The sequence below is a fragment of the Lepus europaeus genome, chromosome 18, assembly GCF_033115175.1.
Source record: "Lepus europaeus isolate LE1 chromosome 18, mLepTim1.pri, whole genome shotgun sequence".
Classification (NCBI taxonomy): Eukaryota; Metazoa; Chordata; class Mammalia; order Lagomorpha; family Leporidae; genus Lepus; species Lepus europaeus.
The window spans coordinates 43,418,608-43,441,939 of NC_084844.1; the positions used below are offsets into that span (position 1 = coordinate 43,418,608).

The window sequence follows — 23,332 nt, forward strand, 5'->3', positions numbered from 1 at the left end:
TTTATTTATTTATTTGAAACTTAGAGTTACACTGAGAGAGAAGGAGAAGCAGAGAGAGAGAGAGGTCTTCCATCCACTGGTTCAATCTCTAAATGGCCACAACAGCTGGAGTTGTGCCTATCCAAACCCAGGAGCCTGGAGTTTCTTCCGGGTCTCCCATGCAGGTGCAGGGGCCCAAAGATTTGGGCCATCTTCTGCTGCTTTCCCAGGACATACCAGAGAGCTGGATCGGAAGTGGAGCAGCCGGGTCTTGAACCGGCGCCCGTATGGGATGCCAGCACTACAGGCAGCAGCTTCACCAGCTCCTCCACAGAACCAGCCCCTGTGCCTCTTTTTAACACAGAGAAAAAGAAAGCATAGATTCTGGCTGAAATTACACTTAACCTTATCTTTAGTGTATTTCTTGGGATGTACTTCTGTAAACAAAGTTGAAATTTGGTGGGAGTGCGCAGCACATTTAAAATTTCAAGTAGCCGGGGCCAGCTCTGTGACATAGCAGGTAAAGCCACCACCTGCAGTGCCGGCATCTCACATGGATACCAGTTCAAGTCCCAGCTGCTCCACTTCCGATCCAGCTCTCTGCTATGGCCTGGGAAAGCAGTAGAAGATGGCCCAAGTCCTTGGGCCCCTGCACCTGCGTGGAAGACCCAAAATAAGCTCCTGGCTCATGGCTTTGGATTGGCGCAGCTCTGCCCATTGCGGCCAACTGGGGAGTCAACCAGCGGGTGGAAGACCTCTCTCTCTCTGTATAACTCTGACTTTCAAATAAGTAAATAAATCTTTAGAAAAAAAAAATTTCAAGTAGCCTTAACATCAACTCATTTGATTTTTCTCAAGCGCCCTTTCCCATGCCCAGTCATCCACAAGTGTTATAAATTTTGCCTTTTCATTTGTTCTCTGTCCTCTAGTGGCATTACTCAACAAAGGTTCTTGGCATATGGTGGATGTTAATAATTAGCAATGATTTTTAGTAGGTAAGGATATCTGTACTGGTACAGTCTAGTAGATGAGAAAGTCGACCCTCAAGTGATGTGTCCAAGTCTAATAATGGCAAAGTTAAGAATTTTAACTCATGGCCGGCACCGTGGCTTAACAGGCTAATCCTCTGCCTTGCGGCACCGGCACACCAGGTTCTAGTCCTGGTCGGGGCGCCGGATTCTATCCCGGTTGCCCCTCTTCCAGGCCAGCTCTCTGCTATGGCCCGGGAAGGCAGTGGAGGATGGCCCAAGTCCTTGGGCCCTGCATCCGCATGGGAGACCAGGAGAAGCACCTGGTTCCTGGCTTCAGATCAGCGCAATGCGCCAGCCGCAGCGGCCATTGGAGGGTGAACCAAGGGCAAAAAGGAAGACTTTCCTCTCTGTCTCTCTGTCTCACTATCCACTCTGCCTGTCAAAAAAAAAAAAAAAAAAGAATTTTAACTCATATCTTACAGTATTCCAGTATTCACTTCCCCAAGCTATAACATACCTCTACCACAAATATGAAGGGTAGATTCACTTTGAGAATGGAAAAGAAAGAATTGCTTTTAGTGAGATATTTTGGCCAATTCACTAAGAATTGTCTAGAATTTGGCTGCCAATCTTCACAGGCCAGTAAGAAAAAGAAGACTCCTATTCACAGTCAAATCAGAAATCTTTTCACGAGTATCATTATTCACTTTACAAAAAAAAAAAAAAAAAAATCTTGGAGAAAACATATGTAAATTAAGTTGTAGCTTAAAACTGCTTGCCTTGGGCCTCCACAGTGGCGTAGCAGGGTAAAGCCACCACCTGCAGTTTCGGCATCCCATATAGGCGCCAGTTTGAGTCCCGGCTACCCCACTTCTAATCCAGTTCTCTACTATGGCCTGAGAAAGCAGTAGAAGATGGTCCAAGTCCTTGGGCCCCTGCAAACTGTGTGAGAGACCCAGAAGAAGCTCCTGGCTCCTGGCTTTGGGTTGGCACAGCATTGGCCGTTGTGGCCAATTGGGGAGTAAACCAGTGGATGGAAGACCTCTCTCTCTCTGCCTCTCCTTCTCTCTCTGTGTAATTCTAACTTTCAAATGAATAAATAAAAATCTTAAAAAAACAAAAAAAAAACTGCTTGCCTGTCACTCTTCCCATTCCCTCTTTTCTTGCCACATTTAGTTTCAGAGGTACTATAGACTTAGTGTTACTAAACCAGAAACACTTCTCTATCCACCCAGGGGATAGTAAGTTGGTCTACAAATATGTGAATAGCAATTATATATGGATTCTGTGCACATTATGTTTTGTTAGCTATAGTACTCTGTTAAGTCACATGCTATTTTAGATTAAAATAAACTTAACAGATCATCTAGTCCAACTTCTTCATTTTATTCTTAAAGATACTGAGTGAGGTTCAGACAAGTTGATTTATATAACTAGTGACAAGACAGAACAAAACCCCCCATCTAATCTATTACCCTTTTATTCTAAAGAAAACTTCTGTATGGTAAATACCTCCTAATGATTCTGAGGTACCTTCTTCTTGTTCTTGTTGGATTTGCCTTTGCTGCCTTTTGTTGGGAGGAGGCTTTGTCTGTAGAAGATTGTAAATTCTTTGGTATTAGTAGTTGTCATAGCAGGATTCTGAGGCTGTGATCAAGATCCAAGGAAACTTTAGTGTTCTACTTCTCTTATGTTTGATGTAGAAAGCTTGGCCAGCATATTTATACTGCTGATCGTGTTGGTTTTGGGGGCTTCCAGTGCCCAAATAGCAGGAGCTTTCTGTTAGGTTTTAAATTTTCATCTACCAACAACCCTGAAAATACAAGACAGGATTGCCACCAGAAATACAAAAGCACTAGAGAAAGTCTGCGGAAATGTATAATTAAAAAATGGTTTTTGGGGCCAGTGCTATGGCACAGCAGTTTAAAGCCACAGCCTGCAGCACCAGCATCCCATATAGGCACTGGTATGCATCCTGGCTGCTCCATTTCCAATTCAGCTCCCTACTAACACGCCTGGGAAAAGCAATGAAGAATGACCCTGGTGCTTGAGTCGCTGCTCCCACGTGGGAGACCTGGAAGAAGCTCCTGCCTTCCGCCTGGCCTAGTCCCAGCCTTTTCGGCCATTTCAGGAATAAACCAGTAGATGGAAAATCTCTCTGTCTCCTTCTCTCTCTATAACTCTGCCTTTCACATAAATACATCTTTTTTTTTTTTTTTTAATGGTTACTTAGGGGCCAGGTTTTTTGTTTGTTTGTTTGTTTGTTTTAAGATTTATTTATTTATTTGAAAGACAAACTTATAGAGAGAGGTAGAGCCAGAGAAAGAGAGGTCTTCCATTCTGCTGGTTCACTCCCTCAAATGACCACAGCAGTCAGAGCTAAGCTGATCTGAAGCCAGGAGCTCCCTCTGGGTCTCCCACGTGGGTGCAGGGGCCAAAGGAGTTGGGCCATCTTCTGCTTTCCCAGGCCATAGCAGAGAGCTGGACCAGAAGAGCAGCCAGGATTTGAACCAGTGCCCATATAGGATGCCAGCACCGCAGGCTGGGCCTTTAACCCACTGCTTGGAACACTGGCATCCAACATTGGAGTACCATTTGGAGTCTTGGCTACTCTGCTTCCTACGTAGCTTCTTGCTCATTAACCTGGGAAGCAGCAGATGATGGCTAAAGCACTTGAGTTCCTGCCACCTACCAGGAAGACCCAGATGGAATCCCTGCCTCCTGGCTTCAGCCTGGTCCAGTCCTGGCTGTTGTAGCTATTTGAAGTAAATGGGGGATTTTAAAAAAATATTATTTTGGTACAAAAAAATTTGAAGGATCATCAAAACTGTGTATGATGGAAAAACTGCATAGGTTTTTCTCAAAAAGATTGATTTATTTGAAAGGCAGAGTGACAGAGGGAAAGACAAAGAGTTATCTTCCAGTAGCTGATTCACTTCCCAAGTGCCGACAACGGCCAAGAACCCGGAATTCTTTCTCAGTCTCCCACATGGGTAGCTAGGGCCCAAGGATTTGGACTTTCTGTCCCCTGCTGCCTTCTCAAGCACATTAAAAGGAAGCTAAATCAGAAGCAAAGCACCCAGGATCCAAACCAGGTACTCTGGTAAGTGATTCGGGTGTCCCAAGCAGCAGCTGAACCTGTTGTGCCACAGCGCCCACTGCCTATGCATAGATTTCAAAATGTTTTTGCACCAAAATAAACATCTTATAAAAATGTACTTATTTGAAAGGCAGAGAGAGAGAGGGAGAGACAGAGAAAGGTGTCTTCCGTCTACTCATTCACTCCCCAAATGTCCACATAGCCAAGTCTGGGCTAGGCCCAAGCCAGGAGCTAGGAACTCCATCCAGGTCTCCCACATGGGTGGCAGGGGCCCAAGTAAGGACCAGATATCAGGGCCAGATAAGGATGATACCACCATATTCACTAACATTTTGAAAACTCATTTGAGGTTTCTCCACAAACCTAGACTCATTATATAATCATAATGTAGCAATTTGGGAATTAAACAAAATAGGAAGCCCCAAAGAACTATGAAGTTGGTTCTAGTCTGAGAATATTTATTTTATTTTTATTTTTTAAGTCTGCTCTCATTGGATCTTTTGTTTGTTTTTAAGATCTATTTATTTGAAAGGCAGTGTTTCAGAGAGGCAAATGCAGAGAGAGAGAGAGAAGTCTTTCATCTGCTGGTTTACTTCCTAGATGGACTTGGGCCATCTTCTACTGCTTTCCCAGGTCATAGCAGAGAGCTGGATCAGAAGTGGAGTAGCTGGGACTCCAACTAGCACCTATATGGGATGCCAGCATTTTGTAACTGTTTTTTCTGAAAAAGAAGATACAAAGAATATTTAACATTAACAGGAAGTGATCCAATTCAGATAAAATGTAGTTTATGCAAGGACCCACCTCACTTTCCAATGTGAAAGTCAATAACTCTAAAGTTAGGTGATGTTCTTTAAGCCCAAGCTTTAACTTTGTTGTTATTGGAACTGATTATTCATAGATTTTGGCCTTCCTAATGTATCTGTTTTAGGGGTAACAGATGGAAGCCAGTTCTGAAAAGCTTTAGGAAAATATTTACCTTAAGATTAGTTTCTTTTTTTTTTTAAAGATTTATTTATTTATTTGAAAGTCAGATTTACACAGAGGAGAGGCAGAGAGAGCGGGGTGGGGGAGGGGTCTTCCATTTGATGGTTCACTCCCAAGATGGCCACAACAGTCGGAGCTGTGCCAACCTGAAGCCAGGAGCCAGGAGCTTATTCCAGGTCTCCCACGCGGGTGCAGGGATCCAAGGACTCGGGCCATCTTCTACTGCTTTCCCAGGCCATAGCAGAGAACTGGATTGGAAGAGGGGCAGCCAGGACTAGAACCGGTGCCCATGTGGGATGCCCACGTTTCAGGCCAGGGCGTTAACCCGCTGCACCACAGCGCCAACCCCAAGATTAGTTTCTTTTAAAAAAATACAATTTAATGAATATTGTGCCTCGAGTAATTTGGCCACACATTTAGAACTTTTGAGGCTTGGAGGAAAACTCCACTGCCAAAGGTCGTCTTGTTTTTTGTTTTTTTTTTTTTTTTTAAATTATGTATTTATTTAAAAGTGAGAGAGCTCCCATCTTCTAGTTCACTCCCCAAATGCCTAAAGCAGCCAGGGCTGGGCCAAGCAAAAGCCAGGAACTAGAACCAGTCCAAGTCTGCCATGTGGATGAGAAGAAATCAACTGCTAGAGCCCTCATCTGCTGCCTTCCAGGGTGTGCGCTAGAAAAAGCTAGAATTGGAGGCAGAGTTAAGACTCAAACCTCAGCACTCTTGGTATGAGTTGCAGGAGTCCCAACCCAGTTTAACTACTAGGCCAAACGCCCTCCTCAAAGATTATAGTAAACCATAAGAAGAAAGAGAATGTCACCTTCCTTTAATTCTTCCTTTCTTCTATTAAGAATTTACTTGAAGGAGAGACATAGCAATGATTCTATTCACCTTTCTTATCTCCTGACATTTCCTGTAATGACACGGAAGCTTTATAAATTCTGTGGCTTATTGGGTCATCCAAGCTATCTCCCTGCCTCAGAGCAAAGGGGTCACACATGGCCATGTGGATCTGCCTGCTACTTACGGAAGATAATTACTGAATGAAAAATCAGTGATAAAGGCAGTTCAGATAGAACCAACAGAAACAATAGCATATTTTCTTAGATTTTGATACATTCTTGAGTGTCCCATAGCTCCTATAAACTAGTACTTTGATAATACTGCCAATATTATGGTAATATCGGCAGTGGTGACATTGCCATCGAGTATATTACGTGCCTACTTGGCACAATTCACACGCGTAATCTTGCATGTGGCCAAGGCTTTAAATCTTTTTTTCCCCATGCCAGTGTTTTGGCACTGCAGGTTAAGCTGCCACCTATAATATCACCTCCCATATGGGGGCTAATTCAAGTCCTGGCTGCTCTACTTTCGATCCAGCTCCCTACTAATGTGCCTGGACAAGCCATGGAGGATGGCACAAGAGCTTGAGGCCCCTGCACCCACATGGGAGACTGGGATGAATTTCCTGGCTTTGACCTGGCCTAGCCGTTTCAGCCACGTGGAGAGTGAGTTAGTGGATGGAAGATCTCTCTCCCTGTCTCTGTAACTCCGCCTTTCAAATAAATAAAATAAATCTTTAAAGAAAAAAATCTTTTTTCCCCCAACCATAGACATGTTTGACCTTCCTTTATCAAGCAAAGTGTTTAAGATACAAGAGTAACAGGAGCACCATGTTTACAAGGATTGGTTTCTATTTTTTATAGGCTCTTTTGTGCTCTGACCTGCAGTGTGTGATTATGCAATATAAAATATGCTACTGGAAGTCAATGACAATGGTTACTTTTGAGTCTGATTAAAGAGGGGGAAACTTGTTCCGTTTGTGTTTAGACTTATGTATACACATCGTCTTTTAAGCTGGGTGCTTACCTAGTTACATATCAGCTGCATTCCATGTGTACTTATGTAAAGACTCAGTTAAATATTTGAATTTTTTTATTTTTTCACAGCCATCTCTTCCTGTACTCTATACCCTGTCTAGCCAGGCTACACATGAAGCTGTTCATCTCCTTTGCAGGATGTTGGTCTTTGATCCAGTAAGTAGTGTTTGTTTTTATATTTTGTTAATGAACTTAAAATACAAGCTTTTAAAAGAAACACCTGGTTTTGAATAGATTGGCAATGTAAATATCAACTTTTCAGAAGATAAACTTCAATCCCCAGATTCATGTTTATCAGGTTCACTCACCACATAAAAGTTTATTAACACGAGAAGAGAGATAAGAACTCTACCATTCTTATTTATCTCGGTATTTGTGAAAGGAGTTTGAAATGAAGTTAAACCAGTAGAAAAAAAAATAAGATTATTTGAAAAAAATCTGCCATTTCTGTTGCATAAGGAAATGTTTGCTCTGGGTTGTTGAGATGGTGGCTTTTTGAAATGCCCTTTCTGGACTTGACTCTTTTGGGACATACCACAAACTACGCAAGTTCTGCTCTTTATTTATTCATTACTCCAAAGAATATTTATTTAGTTAAATCTGTGCCAATAACTGTAATCAAACAAGACTCAAAAATGGAAGCTTTTAGACTTGAATTGAGTTCCCAGCTCCTGGCTTTGGCCCAACCCTTTTTGTCATGGCCATTGTGGGTATTTGGGAGTGAACCAATAGGTAGAACCTCTCTTTCTCTCTGTGTACGTCTCTGCCTTTCAAATAGCAACAGCAATAAAGGAAGCATTTGGAAAAGTTTTCTTGACAAGAATATAAGGAAGTCACCATTTGCAAACTACAAAAGGTATCCAAAGAATTCAAAAACCACAAAATTATCAAAGTTAAATCTACGTTGTTCTATTTGTGATGAAAGAAAAGGGGGCAACTTTCTTTCTTTGTTTTATTAAGATTGATTTATTTATTTGAAAGAGTTCCAGATGAAGGAGGACAGAAAGATCTCCCATCCATGGTTGATTCCCCAAATGACTGCAACAGTCAGGGCTGGACCAGCCACAGCCAGGAGCCAAGCTTCTTCCAGGTCTCCCATGCGGGTCCATGGGCCTAAGTACCTGAACCATCTTCTGCTGCCTTTCCAGACCCACTATCAGGGAGCTCAATCAGAAGTGAAACGCTGGGACTTGAAATGGCGCCCATGTGGGATGCTGGCATCACTGGTGGCAGCCTAACCTGCTACACCACTATGCCGAGCCCCAAAAAAGGCAACTTTCTTACGTGTCTGCCACATCCATGAGAATCAGAACTGTTTAAAGATATCACCATAAAAAAGATTAGGAATAAAAAATGTTCTTTTCTGGGCTTCAGGTTTGTAAGAAAGTAAGTTTTATTACTTGGGTGCACAGAACCAGTCAGGGTTACCAAGTTATTTTTGTGACATCTCATTGTACAGAGTGGATTTTTAAAACTTTGACATTTATTTTTGTGTTTTTACTTGTGGTATATGAAGTGTTAAGCAACATTGGAAACAAGACATGGTGGCAGTTCTTGCTTTCACAGTCTCTCCTTGTGATCAAGTTCCTGCCAATGAGCAGAGCTGTAGTCACATAACTTCTGATTAAGTATCATTGGTTTGATATTTTGTTTTTTTGGCAAGTTTATGGACATAGCTCATAGAAGATGTTAATATCTAACATCTTGGGGCTGGCACTGTGGCATAGCAGGTAAAGCCACCACCTGTAGTGGCAGCATCCCATATGAGCACCGGTTTCAGTCCCAGCTGCTCCACTTCCAGTCCAGTTCTCTGCTATGGCCTGGGAAAGCAGTGGAAGACGGCTCAAGTCCTTGGGCCCTGCACCCACGTGGGAGACCCTCAAGAAGCTCCTGGCTTCTGATCAGCACAGCTCTGGCCATTCCAGCAATTTAGGGAGTGAACCAGCAGATGGAAGACCTTTCTCTCTCTCTGCCTCTGCCTCTCTGTAACTCTGCCTTTCTTTTCTTTTTTTTTTTTTTAAGATTTATTATTTATTTGAAAGTCAGAGTTACACATAGAGAGGAGAGGCAGAGAGAGAGAGAGATCTTCCATCTTGATGGTTCATTCCCCAGTTGGCCGCAACGGTCGGAACTGTGCCAATCCGAAGCCAGGAGCCAGGAGCTTCTTCCGGGTCTCCCATGTGGAGGCAGGGTCCCAAGGACTTGGGCCATCTTCTACTGCCTTCCCAGGCCATAGCAGAGAGCTAGATCAGAAGTGGAGCAGCTGGGACTAGAACCGGCACCCACTTGGGATTCCAGCACTTCAGGCCAGGGCATTAACCCGCTGCTCCATAGCACAGGCCCCTTAAATCTGCCTTTCAAATAAATAAATAGATCTTAAAAAAAAAAAAAAAAAAAAGTTAATGTATTTATTTGAGAGGAGGAGCCACAGAGAGAGAGAGGGACAGAAAGGTCTACCATCTGCTGGTTCACTCCCCAAACGGCCGCAACAACCAGAGCTGAGCCAGTCCCAGGCCAAGAGCCAGGAGCTTCTTCCATGTCTCCCAAGTGGGTGCAGGGGACCAAGTACTTGCGCCATCCTCCACTACTTTCCCAGGCCATAGCAGAGAGCTGGATCAGATATGGAGCAGCCAGGACTCGAACCAGCACCCTTTTGGGATGCCAGCACTGCAGGCGGCAGCCTTCCTCTCTACGCCACAGTGCCAGTCCCCAAGATTATTGTCTTAACTCACAGTCAAAGTTTTTTGAAATCTTTGTGTTACCACTTTAGCAAGAAAAATTTTCTAAAATGCCAATATATTTAATCCTTGACAAAGAGTATTATTTTTAAGTCTTTGAAATGTTTTATGTCTTCAATATACTGAAAGCAAATTGGAACAGATTTGATGTTAAGAAATCTCATAATATGGCATATTAACTCCCTACAGAAGTATACAAAGTACATCAGTTTGTTTACCTAGAAATATTTCATATTTGTAAAATGGAAAGTTTTTTCAACTTTTATTCAAAACTAAGGGAGCCAATTCTGATAAAGCAACAGAACACAGAATAGAAACAGGTGTCCGTATCTATTACAAATGTTGAACGATTAAAGAAACAAGATAGTCACAATGTGTAATTAAGATATATAATATGCAATTAAGTGCCATTAGGTCTTTTAGAACACCATTATTAACCATCTGAGTAATTTTGTGATTCTTTCTCAATTTAGCAAGAGAGTCCTTCCTTTCAGTGATATTACATTTTGTAAAATAACAGCCTCCTTTCTTTGGCCTTGTGAGGTCCTAAAGAGGTATTAATTTGTTTAGAGACATGGAGGTTGATCATTGCATGCCAGGAATCTGGTTTACTTTTTGTTCAAAGGTTTCTCTTTGGTAAAACACTTTGGTACACATAGAACACACAGAGCATACTATCCATAGTCAGGGAAAACACTAAAATCTTTTCAACCCTACATTCTCAAATTTCAGGAAATACCAATCTGCAGACAAAAGAAGCTAACACAGGAAGCAGACTCCAGCTGCTGGTGCCAGCTGACTGGGACCCAGTGTCTGACATCTGCCACCTGATAGAAATGACTTAATGGTCAGATGATAAAGCCCAGATTTAATCACCATTGCCAATAGTGTGAGCCGCTGGCAGCATGTTCAATCACAGATTTGGCCAAGGACCAAATGTAATGTACAGAAAAGCTAGAGAACTCAGTCCCACAGGTGTGACCAAAGAAGCCAAGGAAAGGGGAGCTGACCACCAGAGGGGTTCAGGACCAGGTCTGCTGCTCTGTTAGCATACTTGTTTCTTTGGGTTTAAATGGGAGAACTTTATCCCAGTGATTTCCTGTCTCTCCAGGAAGACTTGGACTTTTTAAAGGAAAAAAACTTTGCTTGCTATTAGTGCAAGGGAGTCAGGCTTAGAAGGGCTGGGTCACCAAACATATTACCCACAACCTAACAAATAGGTAATGGCAGTAAAGGAAGAAAACAAGGTCACCAAGTTTACCTTTGTAGGTTCATGGTGGATAACCAACAGCTTTCTTTTATCTTATCCTGAAAGGTCATGATATAAGCATGGTAGGAACTCAATTTTAGTAGAAATACACATGTAAGTGCTTTATGGTGGTATATGCTAACCGTAGTTTGTCATCCCAAGCTACATGCCCCCTCTATTTCTATGTTCACTTTTAAATTCAGTTATCCTTCTTTGTCTAAGATATACTATAAATTAAGTGTAAACTATGTAAAGCAATTTCTGTGTCTTGTGAAATATCTTGTGTGGACAGTCATATTTATCTGTAGTGTTGATGTGCTGGTCTCTAAATTTGATTTCAGTCTAAAAGAATATCCGCTAAGGATGCCTTAGCCCACCCCTACTTAGATGAAGGGCGACTACGATATCACACGTGTATGTGTAAATGTTGCTTTTCCACCTCTACTGGAAGAGTTTATACCAGTGACTTTGAGCCCATCACCAATCCCAAATTTGATGACACTTTTGAGAAGAACCTCAGTTCTGTCAGACAGGTTAAAGGTGAGTGTCTTTTTTGGCCTTTGGCCAAGCCAGATGACTGGTAACATTTTCTGTTATGTGCCTGTGAAGAGCTGAGATCTGGATGCTGACCAGAGCTCCTCTGTATGTTTATTTTATGACCTTGCTAACAACTGTGTGTCCAGGCAGATATGTCAGGAAAGCTATGTGTGTTACACAAATGTTGATTTAATATTGCATGGAGGAGAGGGTCAGGCAGAGGAATGACTATTTTGTTCTTATTTTCAAAGTGGTAGCGAGTGTAACTCAAAATATATTTAATATGTATTCATTCTGTCAGTTCATTAACTGAAATACTTACCTTCTTTTTTAAAAGGATTAAAACCCACTGAGGGAATTATTCTTTGAATGATGCCTAGAGAAAGGAAATTCTGATAGTTTATTCATAAAATTTCATGGCATGATAATCTGTTGAGATGGATGGAGTAGGTATGACATCCAAAATTCTGAATGTTTAAAATGTGTCTCTTCCAGGGCATTTAGAAGAGAGGGTAGCTCCCAAAGTAAACAACCCAAAACTATATACCTAAATACCAACTGAAATTTTTAAGTGATCTTGAAAAAGGTGGTAGTTACCAGCAATTTAGGAGAGTTCACCCATTACACCAATCCTATGGAGTCTCAAATTTCTAGACTGTTTTACTCTTTACATTGATGGGGTTCCAGTCTGTGCAATGCCACCCTTTAGGGTTTTGTCTGTATTTAGCAACAGCGGTCATTTTGGTTTCAGAAAAGTTCAGTTGTGCTCTGCTTGATAGCTGACCTGTGTCTTTGATGTAACTAAACCAATAGGAAGTGCCATTCAGATGCTAACGTTAGCTGAGGATCCACGGCTCCCAGGCCTGTGAATTAGCATGGATTATATGATGTTTGTTTTCTCCACAGAAATTATCCACCAGTTTATTTTGGAACAGCAGAAAGGAAACAGAGTGCCTCTCTGCATCAACCCTCAGTCCGCTGCTTTTAAGAGCTTTATTAGGTAACTATATGTGTGTCTTTCTGACGTTCTTATTAGAAGTTAAAAGATGTTGTGATTTTGTTACTCAGCATATTCCCTTTTTTATGTAGATTGGATAACATAGATAAAAGCTCTGACAGAAGCCATTATGAGCTTTGGCTGTAGTCAAAGGTGTATTTAAAATAGAAGCGTCAGTTTGTATGTTGATGCCAGTCCACAGTGGTTGCTGTGGCAGTTTTTCCCCAGGTGCGCACTGTGCTGCCTGATGATGAGCATGTGCAAGGGGTCCTGCTGCAGCCACAGTGTGGCCACCACCTGCCTTGGGATTAACATGGTCATCTTGGTTCCCACTGCTGTTCCCACCCTGGTAATAATAACTGCAAGCAAGAAAATGCCTTTTTTAAAGGTGAGCTCCTCACCTGGCTTATTTAGAGGAGAAGCCAACAGGCTTATAGCAGAGCTATGAACTTGTTTTGCATCCTAGCAAGCTTCCTTCTGTTTGTCCCTTTGTCCTGTCTTCCCTTGGTCTCTATATGAATCAGGGTCCAGTCAAGACAGAAACTGCTCCAGTAATATGAATGGGGAAAATTACGTTACAGGAGTCATTAACAAGATGGCCAACTACTGAAAGGTATAAAAAGAGGATTGTGAAGTAGCAGATGCAGAAAGGAGCTACTTCTGTAGACCGAGGGCAAGTGAATGAGGAAGAAAGAAGATGCCCTCCACCAGGGAGCTCTTTGGAGGGAGTATGTCTGCTACAGGAATCCACAGCACAAGGGGAAGGAAGAAATGTCCCAGAAGGGTGGGCAGAGGCCTGCTAGGTTGCAAAGAAAGTTGCCAGACAGTTTGGTAGACCAAGCCTGGCCTTGCACATCAAGACAAAAAGAGAACACCAGAACCGGAGGGAAGCTGCCTCCTGCTGTGTGTTCAGCCTTACAGTGCCCTTCCAGCGCCATCTGTTGCCAAAGGCTAACATTAAGCCCCGTGGTAAAAGGGAGCCGAGAACAGTTTCTGGCTCCAGTGTCACAAACAGGACAAAGGGTGGATTTGGATCTGAGAAGCCACATAGTCTCCTTTTTTCCCCACCTGCCTTTCTCCCTCTTCTTGTCTTCTCTATTGAAGTGGTCTGAATTTGTTGTACCAAAGCAAAGAATTTTTGTTTAAAAATTGTGAAATGAAGTGACTTTCATTTCCTCCATGTATTTTTTTCTGTAGAAGCAAGGAATTAACTTCTATTTTTAATTTCTCTGTGATTTTAAATTACTTTGTTTTACTATTTTACTCTAAAACCAGAGACCCAGTCAGCCAAGTACAAATCATTTGTTATCCTTGGCCCTGGGGAACTCAAGTGGTTACCACCACCACCACCATCCTTCCTCAGGTTTATAATCTAATTAGCAACCTGAGAGAATCATAGAAAGTAACAGGATTATACCTCCTAGTCCATTACTATTTGGTAAAAGATTGTTTATGACACACCTTCAAAATAGGACTTCCCCTGAAAGTCACCATATTTTGAGAGGCCACTTTTAAGTGGATAATTTTTGCAGCCTTTAAGGTTATTTTCCTGATTTATAATAGATATTATTTAGAATAGCTACTACTTACATTATGCAATGGGCACCATGGGAAAATGCTTTACATATACTATCACAGCTGTTCATCACAGTATCCTGTGAGGCAGATAGCATTATCCTTTTCCAAATGTAAAAAGATCAAGGGACTTGCTCAGTGCTCAACTTTAAATAATATGTTGTCTTCAGGCCCACGTATTAGCCACTGTGCCATATCACCTCACTATAGATAACGGACTCAAATGGACAATTTGCAGCAAATTTAACATTAAAGAAGTTAAAGAAACAAAAATAAAAATCCAGGAATGGGCTTAAAGTTTTTTAAAGGAAGAGAGGAAAAGGCGCAGGCAGCATCGAGTTGCCCTGTTGCCTGCTGGAGTGTTACAGCTGATTTCACCATCTGTCCCTTTTTTCCAGTTCCACTGTTGCTCAGCCGTCTGAGATGCCCCCATCTCCTCTGGTGTGGGAGTGACTGTGGACGATAATGTACTACTGAAGATGTGATGTAGCTTTCCACTGGAGTCTGGGATTTGCAATTCTGGAGGTTAATCATGCTTGTACTGTAATTTTACTAATGAAGTTTTAAATTAACAACCACTACTTGTATGATATGAATAATATTTAGAAATGTTACTAGACTTTTAATCTTGTAAAGTGGTTGTGCTTTTAGAAGAGAAATATTTTACCCAGAGTTGCACATGTTTTATGAATTTAGTGCAGCTGTTATGGCTCACCTCAGAACAAAAGAGAATGAACCAAATTTGGGAGTTTGGGGTTTTGTGTTTTTGTTTTGTTTTGTTTTGTTTTTCTCTTTTTAAAATGAAGTGAGATTGTTCACACACACAAACACACACACAAACACACAAAGGACAGTCATACTTTTTGATATTTGAGCCATTCCTAAAGATTTGGGGTTTTCTAAAACTAAAGAATCTAGAAACCTTGCCTGCGACCAATCATGGAGCCACAGGAGCTGATTGTGGCTGCACCTGGGGGGGAGGGTCGGGAGGAGGGGCATGCCACCGAATGATCAAGCCCTATGATTAGCTTCTCGTTAGAGCCGTGATGGTGATGTGTGCTGTCTAAAATCCAATGTTGTGGGTAGAGAGAATGAGTTTGTGACTAGGAGAGACTAAACTTTTGTTTTCCTTACCCAGTATAAATATATATATATATATTTAATCTATTTTTATTAGAAGTTTTTCTGCTCTTTCTTACATAAAAAACCCCAAGCATGCATCTTTCATGTGTGTAAATAATTCATTTCTGGGCTAATTTCAAAAGAATCCCAACATTGCTGTATAGAGAGAGAACTAGCTTGCACATTTTAGGTCTGTGAAATTTTGTGAGACTTTTCCTGCACTGGACAGTGAAACATAATAAATAAAAGACAAAAACAAATTTTAAAAAATTTTAAAGCCACAAAAAAGGCACATAGGGGATTATGTCAAATGTGTTTGTGTCCTGAAGCAAAGCTGTGGGAGTCTTGAAATGTCACAGTAGTAAATAACTTATTACTTTTTGACAAAGTCTTTTTCCTGTTGGAACACTGAATTCTTGTGTGCATATGTATATATGAATACAAATCGAAGGCCTCTACCTCCTGGAGCTATACAACTTGGCTTGTTTACCTCCACATGCTGATGATGACTATTTTTTTTTTTTTAAGTTCAATGTGGAGACTTGAAACTTGAATGTCCCTTCCAACTTTTATATTAAAAATAAAAAGACAAGAAAATTGAAGATCGTTTTTCACCTGTACAAGGAGTACTAATGGATCGTCTTAAAATTGGTCTAGGAAAAAACCTTGGTGTGTGTTATGGACAATTAACTGTTAAAGTTATTGTAAGTTATCTGTATTTAGCAGAGTATTTTCATCTTGAGTGATCTGAGCTGAATTTGAAGACTATTAATAAGTTATGTTTGGAAGTTTTAACTTCAATGAAGTAATTATTTGCTGTGAAAGAAACAAACATTGAATTACTAAACAAAGATGGTGCAATATCTTTGTTTTTTTTTTATGAGGCTCCTGAGAATCAACCCAACTGAAGCATTTCAATTCACTTGAATGAGAAACGTGTTTAGTGTCAAAAGAGCCCGAGAAGACACTGGTGTGAAAGGTACAATCTCAGAGGTTGGTCAGTTCCCGTGGCACACTTTCTGGTCACTTTGTACAATGTAGATTTGAAGTACAGTGGTGAAAACATTAAATGTGACATTTGAAAAAACGTGTCTTCTGTTTTATTTCAGTTTCTTTGCTTTGTGTATGCTTCTGTTAAGTACTTTGCTAAGTCTTGAGACATTTCCTACTTATATTTCCACTTGGGTTTTTGAGGAAATTAGAAATTTTCTAAAATTTCCCTGGAAGCTAAAGTGCCAAAAACATATTGAAAACTTAGTTAACCAATATCAGAAACACTGTGACTAAGTCTGGAATGGCATGAACTTCTCCCCCATCCTCTCTTAATTTAGCAAAATGAATAGATGTTATTTTTCCTGATCCGGGAAACTCAACTGTTAAATACAAATGTGTGTCTTAGTTTACTCATTTAACAAACTTTTTTTTTTTTAAGTTTCATCTGTTTTGTTTTTAGATTTTTATGTATTTACTTGAAAGAGTTATAGAGAGGCAGAGGCAGAGAGAGAGAAGTCTTCTATCTGCCAGTTCACTCTCCAAATGGCCACAACAGGCAAAGCTGAGCCGATCCAAGGCCAGGAGCTTCTTCCGGGTCTTCCCACACAGGTGCATGGGTGATGGTCCTTGGGCCATCTTCCACTGCTTTCCCAGACCACAGCAGAGAGCTGGATCAGAAGTGGAACAGCTGGGACTCGAACCAGTGCCCATATGGGATGCTGGTACTGCAGGCTTTACCTGCTATACCACAGCACCAGCCCTAGTAAACTTTTGAATACTTACTAAGTGCAGGAAGCTATGCTACTATCAATGAATGGTTAAGTAAGAAAACCAGTTTTCCTCATTTAGGAAAAAACATTTTGAACTGCACATATAACACATCCTTTTTTAAAAGATTTTATTTATTTATTTGATGGGCAGAGTCACAGAGAAGCAGAGAGAAAGAGAGAGGTTCCATCCACTGGTTCACTCTCCAAATGGCAGCAACAGCTGGAGCTGTGCCATTCCAGAGCCAGAAGCTTTCTCCAGGTCTCCCATGTTGGTGGAGGGGGTCTGAGGACTTGGGCCATTCTCTACTGCTTTTCCAGGCCATGGCAGGGAGCTGGATTAAAAATGGAGCAGCCAGGACTCGAACCGGCACCCACATTGGATGCCAGCACTGCAGGCAGCAGCTTTACCTGCTACGCCACAGTGCCGGCCTTGACATACAACACTTTGAAACTGAAGTTCCTCACACATCAATAGAAGAGAAAATATATTGACTTGTTCCCACTGGAATCTGTCTAGTAAATCAAGGAATTTATGTGTTATTTATTTAAAATAGTTGGGAATTGCAAATATGTAGAATTTCTATAGGCAATAAAGTATGGACAGGTAAGTTAGGGCTGTCAGCTACAGTCTCTTTGCTGTTTAAATAGAAGCCCAGGGGTGGGTGTTTGGCCTAGTGGTTAAGACACTGGTAGTAGCCGGCACCGCAGCTCAATAGGCTAATCCTCCACCTGCAGCGCCGGAACCCCAGGTTGTAGTCCTGGTTGGGGTGCTGGATTCTGTCCCGGTTGCTCCTCTTCCAGGCCAGCTCTCTGCTGTGGCCCGGGAGTGCAGTGGAGGATGGCCCAAGTGCTTGGGCCCTGCACCCCATGGGAGACCAGGAGAAGCACCTGGCTCCTTGCTTCGGTTCAGTGCGGTGCGTGGCCACATCGCGCCGGCCGCAGCAGCCATTGGGGGTGAACCAACGGAAAAGGAAGACCTTTCTCTCTCTCTCTCTCACTGTCCACTCTGCCTGTCAAAAAAAAAAAAAAAAAAAAAAGACACTGGTAATAGTTCAAGAGATTAGGTCCTGCCACCTGCATGGGACACTTGGATTGAGTTCCTGGCTCTCAGCTTTAGCCTGGCCCAGCTGTGGCCATTGAAGGCAAGGAATGCAAAATTTGCATGAGTTTTGAAATTAAGACAACTTGAGATGTTTTCAGAAAACAAATTTAGTTTACTATCAACAGAGCTTCACCAGAGGAAGTTCTGAAATGGAATTTTCTAAAAGCAGATATCTACTGCAAGTATGGTGACCAAAGAACGTGGTGGACATGGAGGGAGACTAGGCAGAGACTGCATGAAACAGTGATGTCTGAGGGTGGGCTAGGTGATCGGTTACAGCAGCATCTGGTAAACTGAGGACAGCGGAAGACTCCAGCAGCTACTGCGGGGCAAATAGTTGGGTTTGGGGTTTTTCTGTTTTCTGGGTTTTGTTGTGGTTTTTTTGTTTTGTTTTGTTTTGTTTTGTTTTTGACAGGTAGAGTTAGAGAGAGACAGAAAGTTCTTCCTTGCATTGGTTCACTCCCCAAATGGCTGCTATGGTCAGCGCTGCGCCAATCCAAAGCCAGGAGCCAGGTGCCTCTTCCTGGTCTTCCATGCAGGTGCAGGGGCCCAAGCACTTGGGCCATCCTCCACTGCCCTCCCAGGCCACAGCAGAGAGCTGGACTGGAAGAGGAGCAACCAGGACAGAACCCAGAGCCCATATGGGATGCCGGCACCACAGGCAGAGGATTAACCAAGTGAGCCACAGCACCTGCTCCCATTTTTTTTTTTTTAAGGCTTATTTTATTTATTTGAAAGGCAGAGTTATACAGAGAAGGAAAGAGATCTTCTATCTCTTAGTTCACTCCCCAAATGGCCACAAGGGCCAGGGCTGTGCCTTGTTGAAGCCAGGAGCCTGGAACTCTATCCAGATCTCCCACGTAGGTTCAGGGGCCCTGGAAGAAGCTCCTGGCTCCGGATCAGCACAGCTCCAGCCGTTGCGGCAAATTGGGGAGTGGACCAGCAGATGGAAGATCTCTCTCTCCGTCTCTCCCTCTCTATGTAATTCTTTCAAATGAATAAATAAATATTTTTAAGAAAAAGAATAATAATACTTAAAAGTTCTATTTCTGCTTAAAAAGCATCAGTAAAACCATTTAATAAGCAAAACATTTTTGAGAGGCATCCTTTGCTATCTCTGCCCTGCCTTTTGAAAAGTAGAGAGATGGGGGGCCAGCACTGTGGCGCAGCAGGTTAATGCCCTGGCCTGAAGCGCCAGTATCCCATGTGGGCGCCAGTTCTAGACCCGGCTGCTCCACTTCTTATCCGGCTCTCTGCTATGGTCTGGGAAGGCAGTAGAAGATGGCCCAAGTGCTTAGGCCCCTGCATCCACGTGCAAGACGCTGAAGAAGCTCCTGGCTCCTGGCTTTGGATAAGTCAGTTCTAGCTGTTGCAGCCATCTGGGGAGTGAACCAGAAGATGGAAGACCTCTCTCTGTGTGTCTCCCTCTCACTGTCTGTAGCTCTACCTCTCAAATATTTTTAAAAAGCATTTACCTTACAAAACTAAATTCCACTATCTTACTAATTATCTAAGAAATTCAACCGTTAATATATTACTTCATATTACCTACATTCTCACATTCCTAAAATTTCATTTATAGGTTTTTTTTTTTTTTAACCCAATTCAGGATCCAGTCAAGGATTGCATCTTGCATTTGGTGTGTCCTTTTAGCACCTATTAATATATGAGAGTACCTCTGCCTTTTTTCATTGGCATTTATGCATGTACAAAGCCCTTTGTTACAAAGTTCCACACAGACTGGTATTTGTCTAATTGTTTTTCATGTTTAGGTTCGAGCTCAGTTTTTTGGAAAGACTGTTACAGAGGTGATGTCATACACTTCCCATTCCATCAAGTCGGGAGTCTCACTTTGGTGATAGTAAGATGCTCATTTGGTCCAGGCTGTGAGTGCCAGTGCTCACTGTTGGCAAGATCCCTTGTGCCCTTCTTAACAAGTAATCTGTGGAGAAATATTGTACAACAACGTAGTCCTCAAAAACGGCATCCAGTTGCCATCTGTTGAGCACCATATCTATCAGTGGTTGGAAATGGTGATTTCCTCATTCTGTCACTCCTTCTACAGTTTTTTCTTTTCCCAAATAGACTCAGCCATGTGAGGATCTTCAAAACTACACATGGAAACTGTATTATGAAATTATGCATGGATTTCAAAAATTTTTTGCACCAGGATAAGCTTACCTTTTAATTCCATTTTCCACAGACTTTTTAAAATATCCTAGTATAGTGAAGGGCTCGCCAGAATTTCTCTGGGTGAAGCACACCTCGGATGGAAGTTCTGAAACTGCCCTGGCGTCTGCTCATGGACCTCTGTCCTCTCTCTCTTCCCAGGCCTACAGATGGGCTCATCTGCAGCCCCAGACCCCCCACTGCTAAGACGTGGGCACATGACCAGGTTCTCTAAATGAATGTGACTGAAAGGGTTTGTACCACTTCCAGATCGGGGCCTCTCCCCTTCTTAGTGACAATCCAGGACCAGGGGACCTGGCCCACCTTGACAGTGCCTTAGCGCAGGTGTCAAAATATGACAGCCACAAGTCACATTAGGCCTCCTCTTTGGAACAAGGCCATCTTTAATGTACATATTGATTATAGCTGTTTTCACTCAACAAATGGCAGAGTTGAACAGCTGGGACAGACTGACCCACAAACCTAAAATATCTGTTGGCTGTTTATAGAAAAACCTTACCAATCCTTGCCTCAGTATAATAGCAGAACCCTACAAATGATCAGTGTTAATGCATCCATTAAATGAGTTGCTTTACTGCTACCACCTATACCTTATGTTACATTGATTTATTTGTAATAAGTGTAACTAAGCATATCTACCTTAAAAATACCTGGTCCTGATACCTCCATATCGTCACCCCCTTTTTTTTAAATTATAAACTTCTGAAAACACATGACCTGTTATCCAAATGTCAGTATTTTTCAGCCTTCTCTCTCCAGCCCACCTTACCCACCAGCCAGATGAATGCTCCTAAACACTGCTGTGATCCCAAACTGCCTTGCTCAGGAACTTCCACTGTCTGCCCTTTACCCTGATGTCAAGTCTCTTGGCTTCTTAGTTTCCCACCCCCCACAGTCTGAGCCCTCTTCTCCAGGTCACACTGCCTAGCCAGCAGGACTGAGGCCAGCAGCCAAGGCAGCACTCACTGCAGGCACAAAAGGCACTGAAAACTCAATAATCAAGATCAATCTCTTCTTAACGTGTACTTTTAAGTCTCAACTAATGCCATGCAAAGCATTAAGTCTTCAGAAGTAACCTCCCACCCTGCCCATCCGCCCAGGTTTGCTGTTTCACATCTGTGACACCTGCCTCATTGAGACACTTCAACCCCAAGAAAGATCCTGCTGATCGCTCATAGCCCTCGCTGTGCCTCCTGCGCGCACTGAACCTTGGCTTGTGTTGGTGTCTAGTGTTTGGCTTTGAGGTGTGATGCCATCTGCTGAGGAGCCACAGAGGCTTTCAGGGTCTAATCATTTTCCACAGCAGCAGAACCTCTTGAAATTCAATATATCAACAGTGTGCCTACACCTGGTATATTTTTCTTAAGATTTATTTATTTGAAAGAGTTGCACAGAGGAGAGACAGAGAGAGGTCTTCCATCCATTGGTTCACTCCCCAATTGGCTGCAATGGTCGGAGCTGTGCCAATCCAAAGCCAGGAGCTTCCTCCAGGTCTCCAATGTGGGTGCAGGGCCCAAGGACCTGGGCCATCTTCCACTGCTTTCCCAGGCCACAGCAAAGAGCTGGATTGGAAGTAGAGCAGCCAGGACTCGAACTGACGCCCATATGGGATTCCAGCACTGTAGGCAGCAGCTTTACCCGCTATGCCACAGCACTGGCCCCACACCTGGTATTTTTTCACAGTTAAACCAGGTGACTGTGTGGAGCAGGGGAAACTGACTTATATATAGCTCACTCAGAAATGAGCCCAGCTTTGTGTTAGTTAAATCAAGATTTATGTGGTCTAGTGGGAGACAGGTCCAGAGACAAGTACTAAGATCAGTGTTGCTCAAAGTGGAAAGGAATAGGGACCCAGAGTGCCACAGAGGTTTCGAGTGGTACGCAGTGCCACCAGAGGCCACTGGAAGGTGGCCTTGAACTGGGCCTTAAAACACTTAGAGGAAGAGGAGGAGGAGGAGGAGGTGTGAGAGAGGTGTGTGCAGAAAAGTGAAGCCAAAGCAGAGCTTTGTAGTTAACTGCCCAAGAGGAAACTGGCCATTGTGGGGCCACATACCACAACCGCCACATCCACCCCCTTCCAGCTGGGGTTAAAATGCTCCCGCTCATTCCCTTTCCACCACCCTGGGGGCTGCTACTGGCAGGTGGTGTTTGTCTCGTCATAGCACACGTGATTTTCAGAAGGCACTAAACACTTGTTTTTATCAGGACGGGGAAGATGTGCTTTGGCGACCACCTGTTTCACCGTCCCTCTTTCCTCAGCTGACCTCTGCCGGAGCCATTCTCAGACCTACTGACCCCAACTCTGTAAGAGCTGTGATTCTGCCACCAAAGGAGTTCCAAACAGAAGACAGCTGCCGGGCAGAATTTTTGTTGGCTGGTGAGGCCTTCTGGTGCCAGTGCTTGGCCTTCTTTATCTGGATGACACACTTGGCTGGGTGAAATGGTTTTTGAGCAGTTTCATGGACAACTGTGCTTAACCCAGTTGAGGAGCCACACTCCCTTTCCCCAGCAAGCAGAATCCACACTCCGTCCGTGTACTTGAAAGGGTCCTCCCAGGTCCTTAAAGCCCTCCTGGGGTTGGGATGAGAGCACACGGTTGACAGGCCCTACCCTGAATACAGTGTTCCTGCTGCCCAGGCCTGGGAGCTGCTTCCTTGGGAGGTGTGAGGCCATAGTTGCTGAGGGTCCTCCCCAGCTCCCCTTGTTCAAGTGAGTGCTCTGCAGAGGGAGAGAAAGGTGAGCCATAGGCATAGAACCAGAGGCCAGAGAGGAACAACTTGCCTTCAAAGGTTTAGTTGTCCACAAACCAGTCTCACCCACCATGTGACCTGCGGTTCCCCAGGCATCGGTCTTGTTTTTCTGGAAAAAGCAGCTAATTCTGAATCAGGAAAACACTCTCCTCTGAGCACAGCGCCTGGCCTGGAGCAGGGAGAGGGTGGCACTGATGTCCTTCCTGCCCTCTGAGTGTCGGCCCTGGGGTCCTGACGGTCGGAGGACAGCAGCGTGTCCTCACAGTGCCCAGCTGCCCGTGCTGCCTGCCTGCTCTACCCATCCTCTCTGGGTACACAACCCCTCCACCCCCCAGCCGTCACCTCCACAGAGAGACACCTGGCTCTCCCCGGGACTCGGCTTCCCTCTGGTT

The 23,332-nt window shown here is 43.2% G+C and overlaps 1 protein-coding gene across 2 annotated transcripts in view; it reads left to right on the forward strand.

Moving 5' to 3' along the window:
• NLK (nemo like kinase) overlaps positions 1-16,216 on the forward strand; it is a 186,601-nt gene extending 170,385 nt beyond the window's left edge. For both annotated transcript variants that reach the window (XM_062216153.1, XM_062216152.1), the window contains 4 exons: positions 6,987-7,073; positions 11,246-11,444; positions 12,348-12,441; positions 14,412-16,216. In XM_062216153.1, the coding sequence (XP_062072137.1) occupies positions 6,987-7,073; positions 11,246-11,444; positions 12,348-12,441; positions 14,412-14,466 (435 nt within the window). In that variant the 3' untranslated portion in view covers positions 14,467-16,216. The remainder of the gene's footprint in view (positions 1-6,986; positions 7,074-11,245; positions 11,445-12,347; positions 12,442-14,411) is intronic.
• The last annotated feature ends 7,116 nt before the right edge of the window (positions 16,217-23,332 follow it).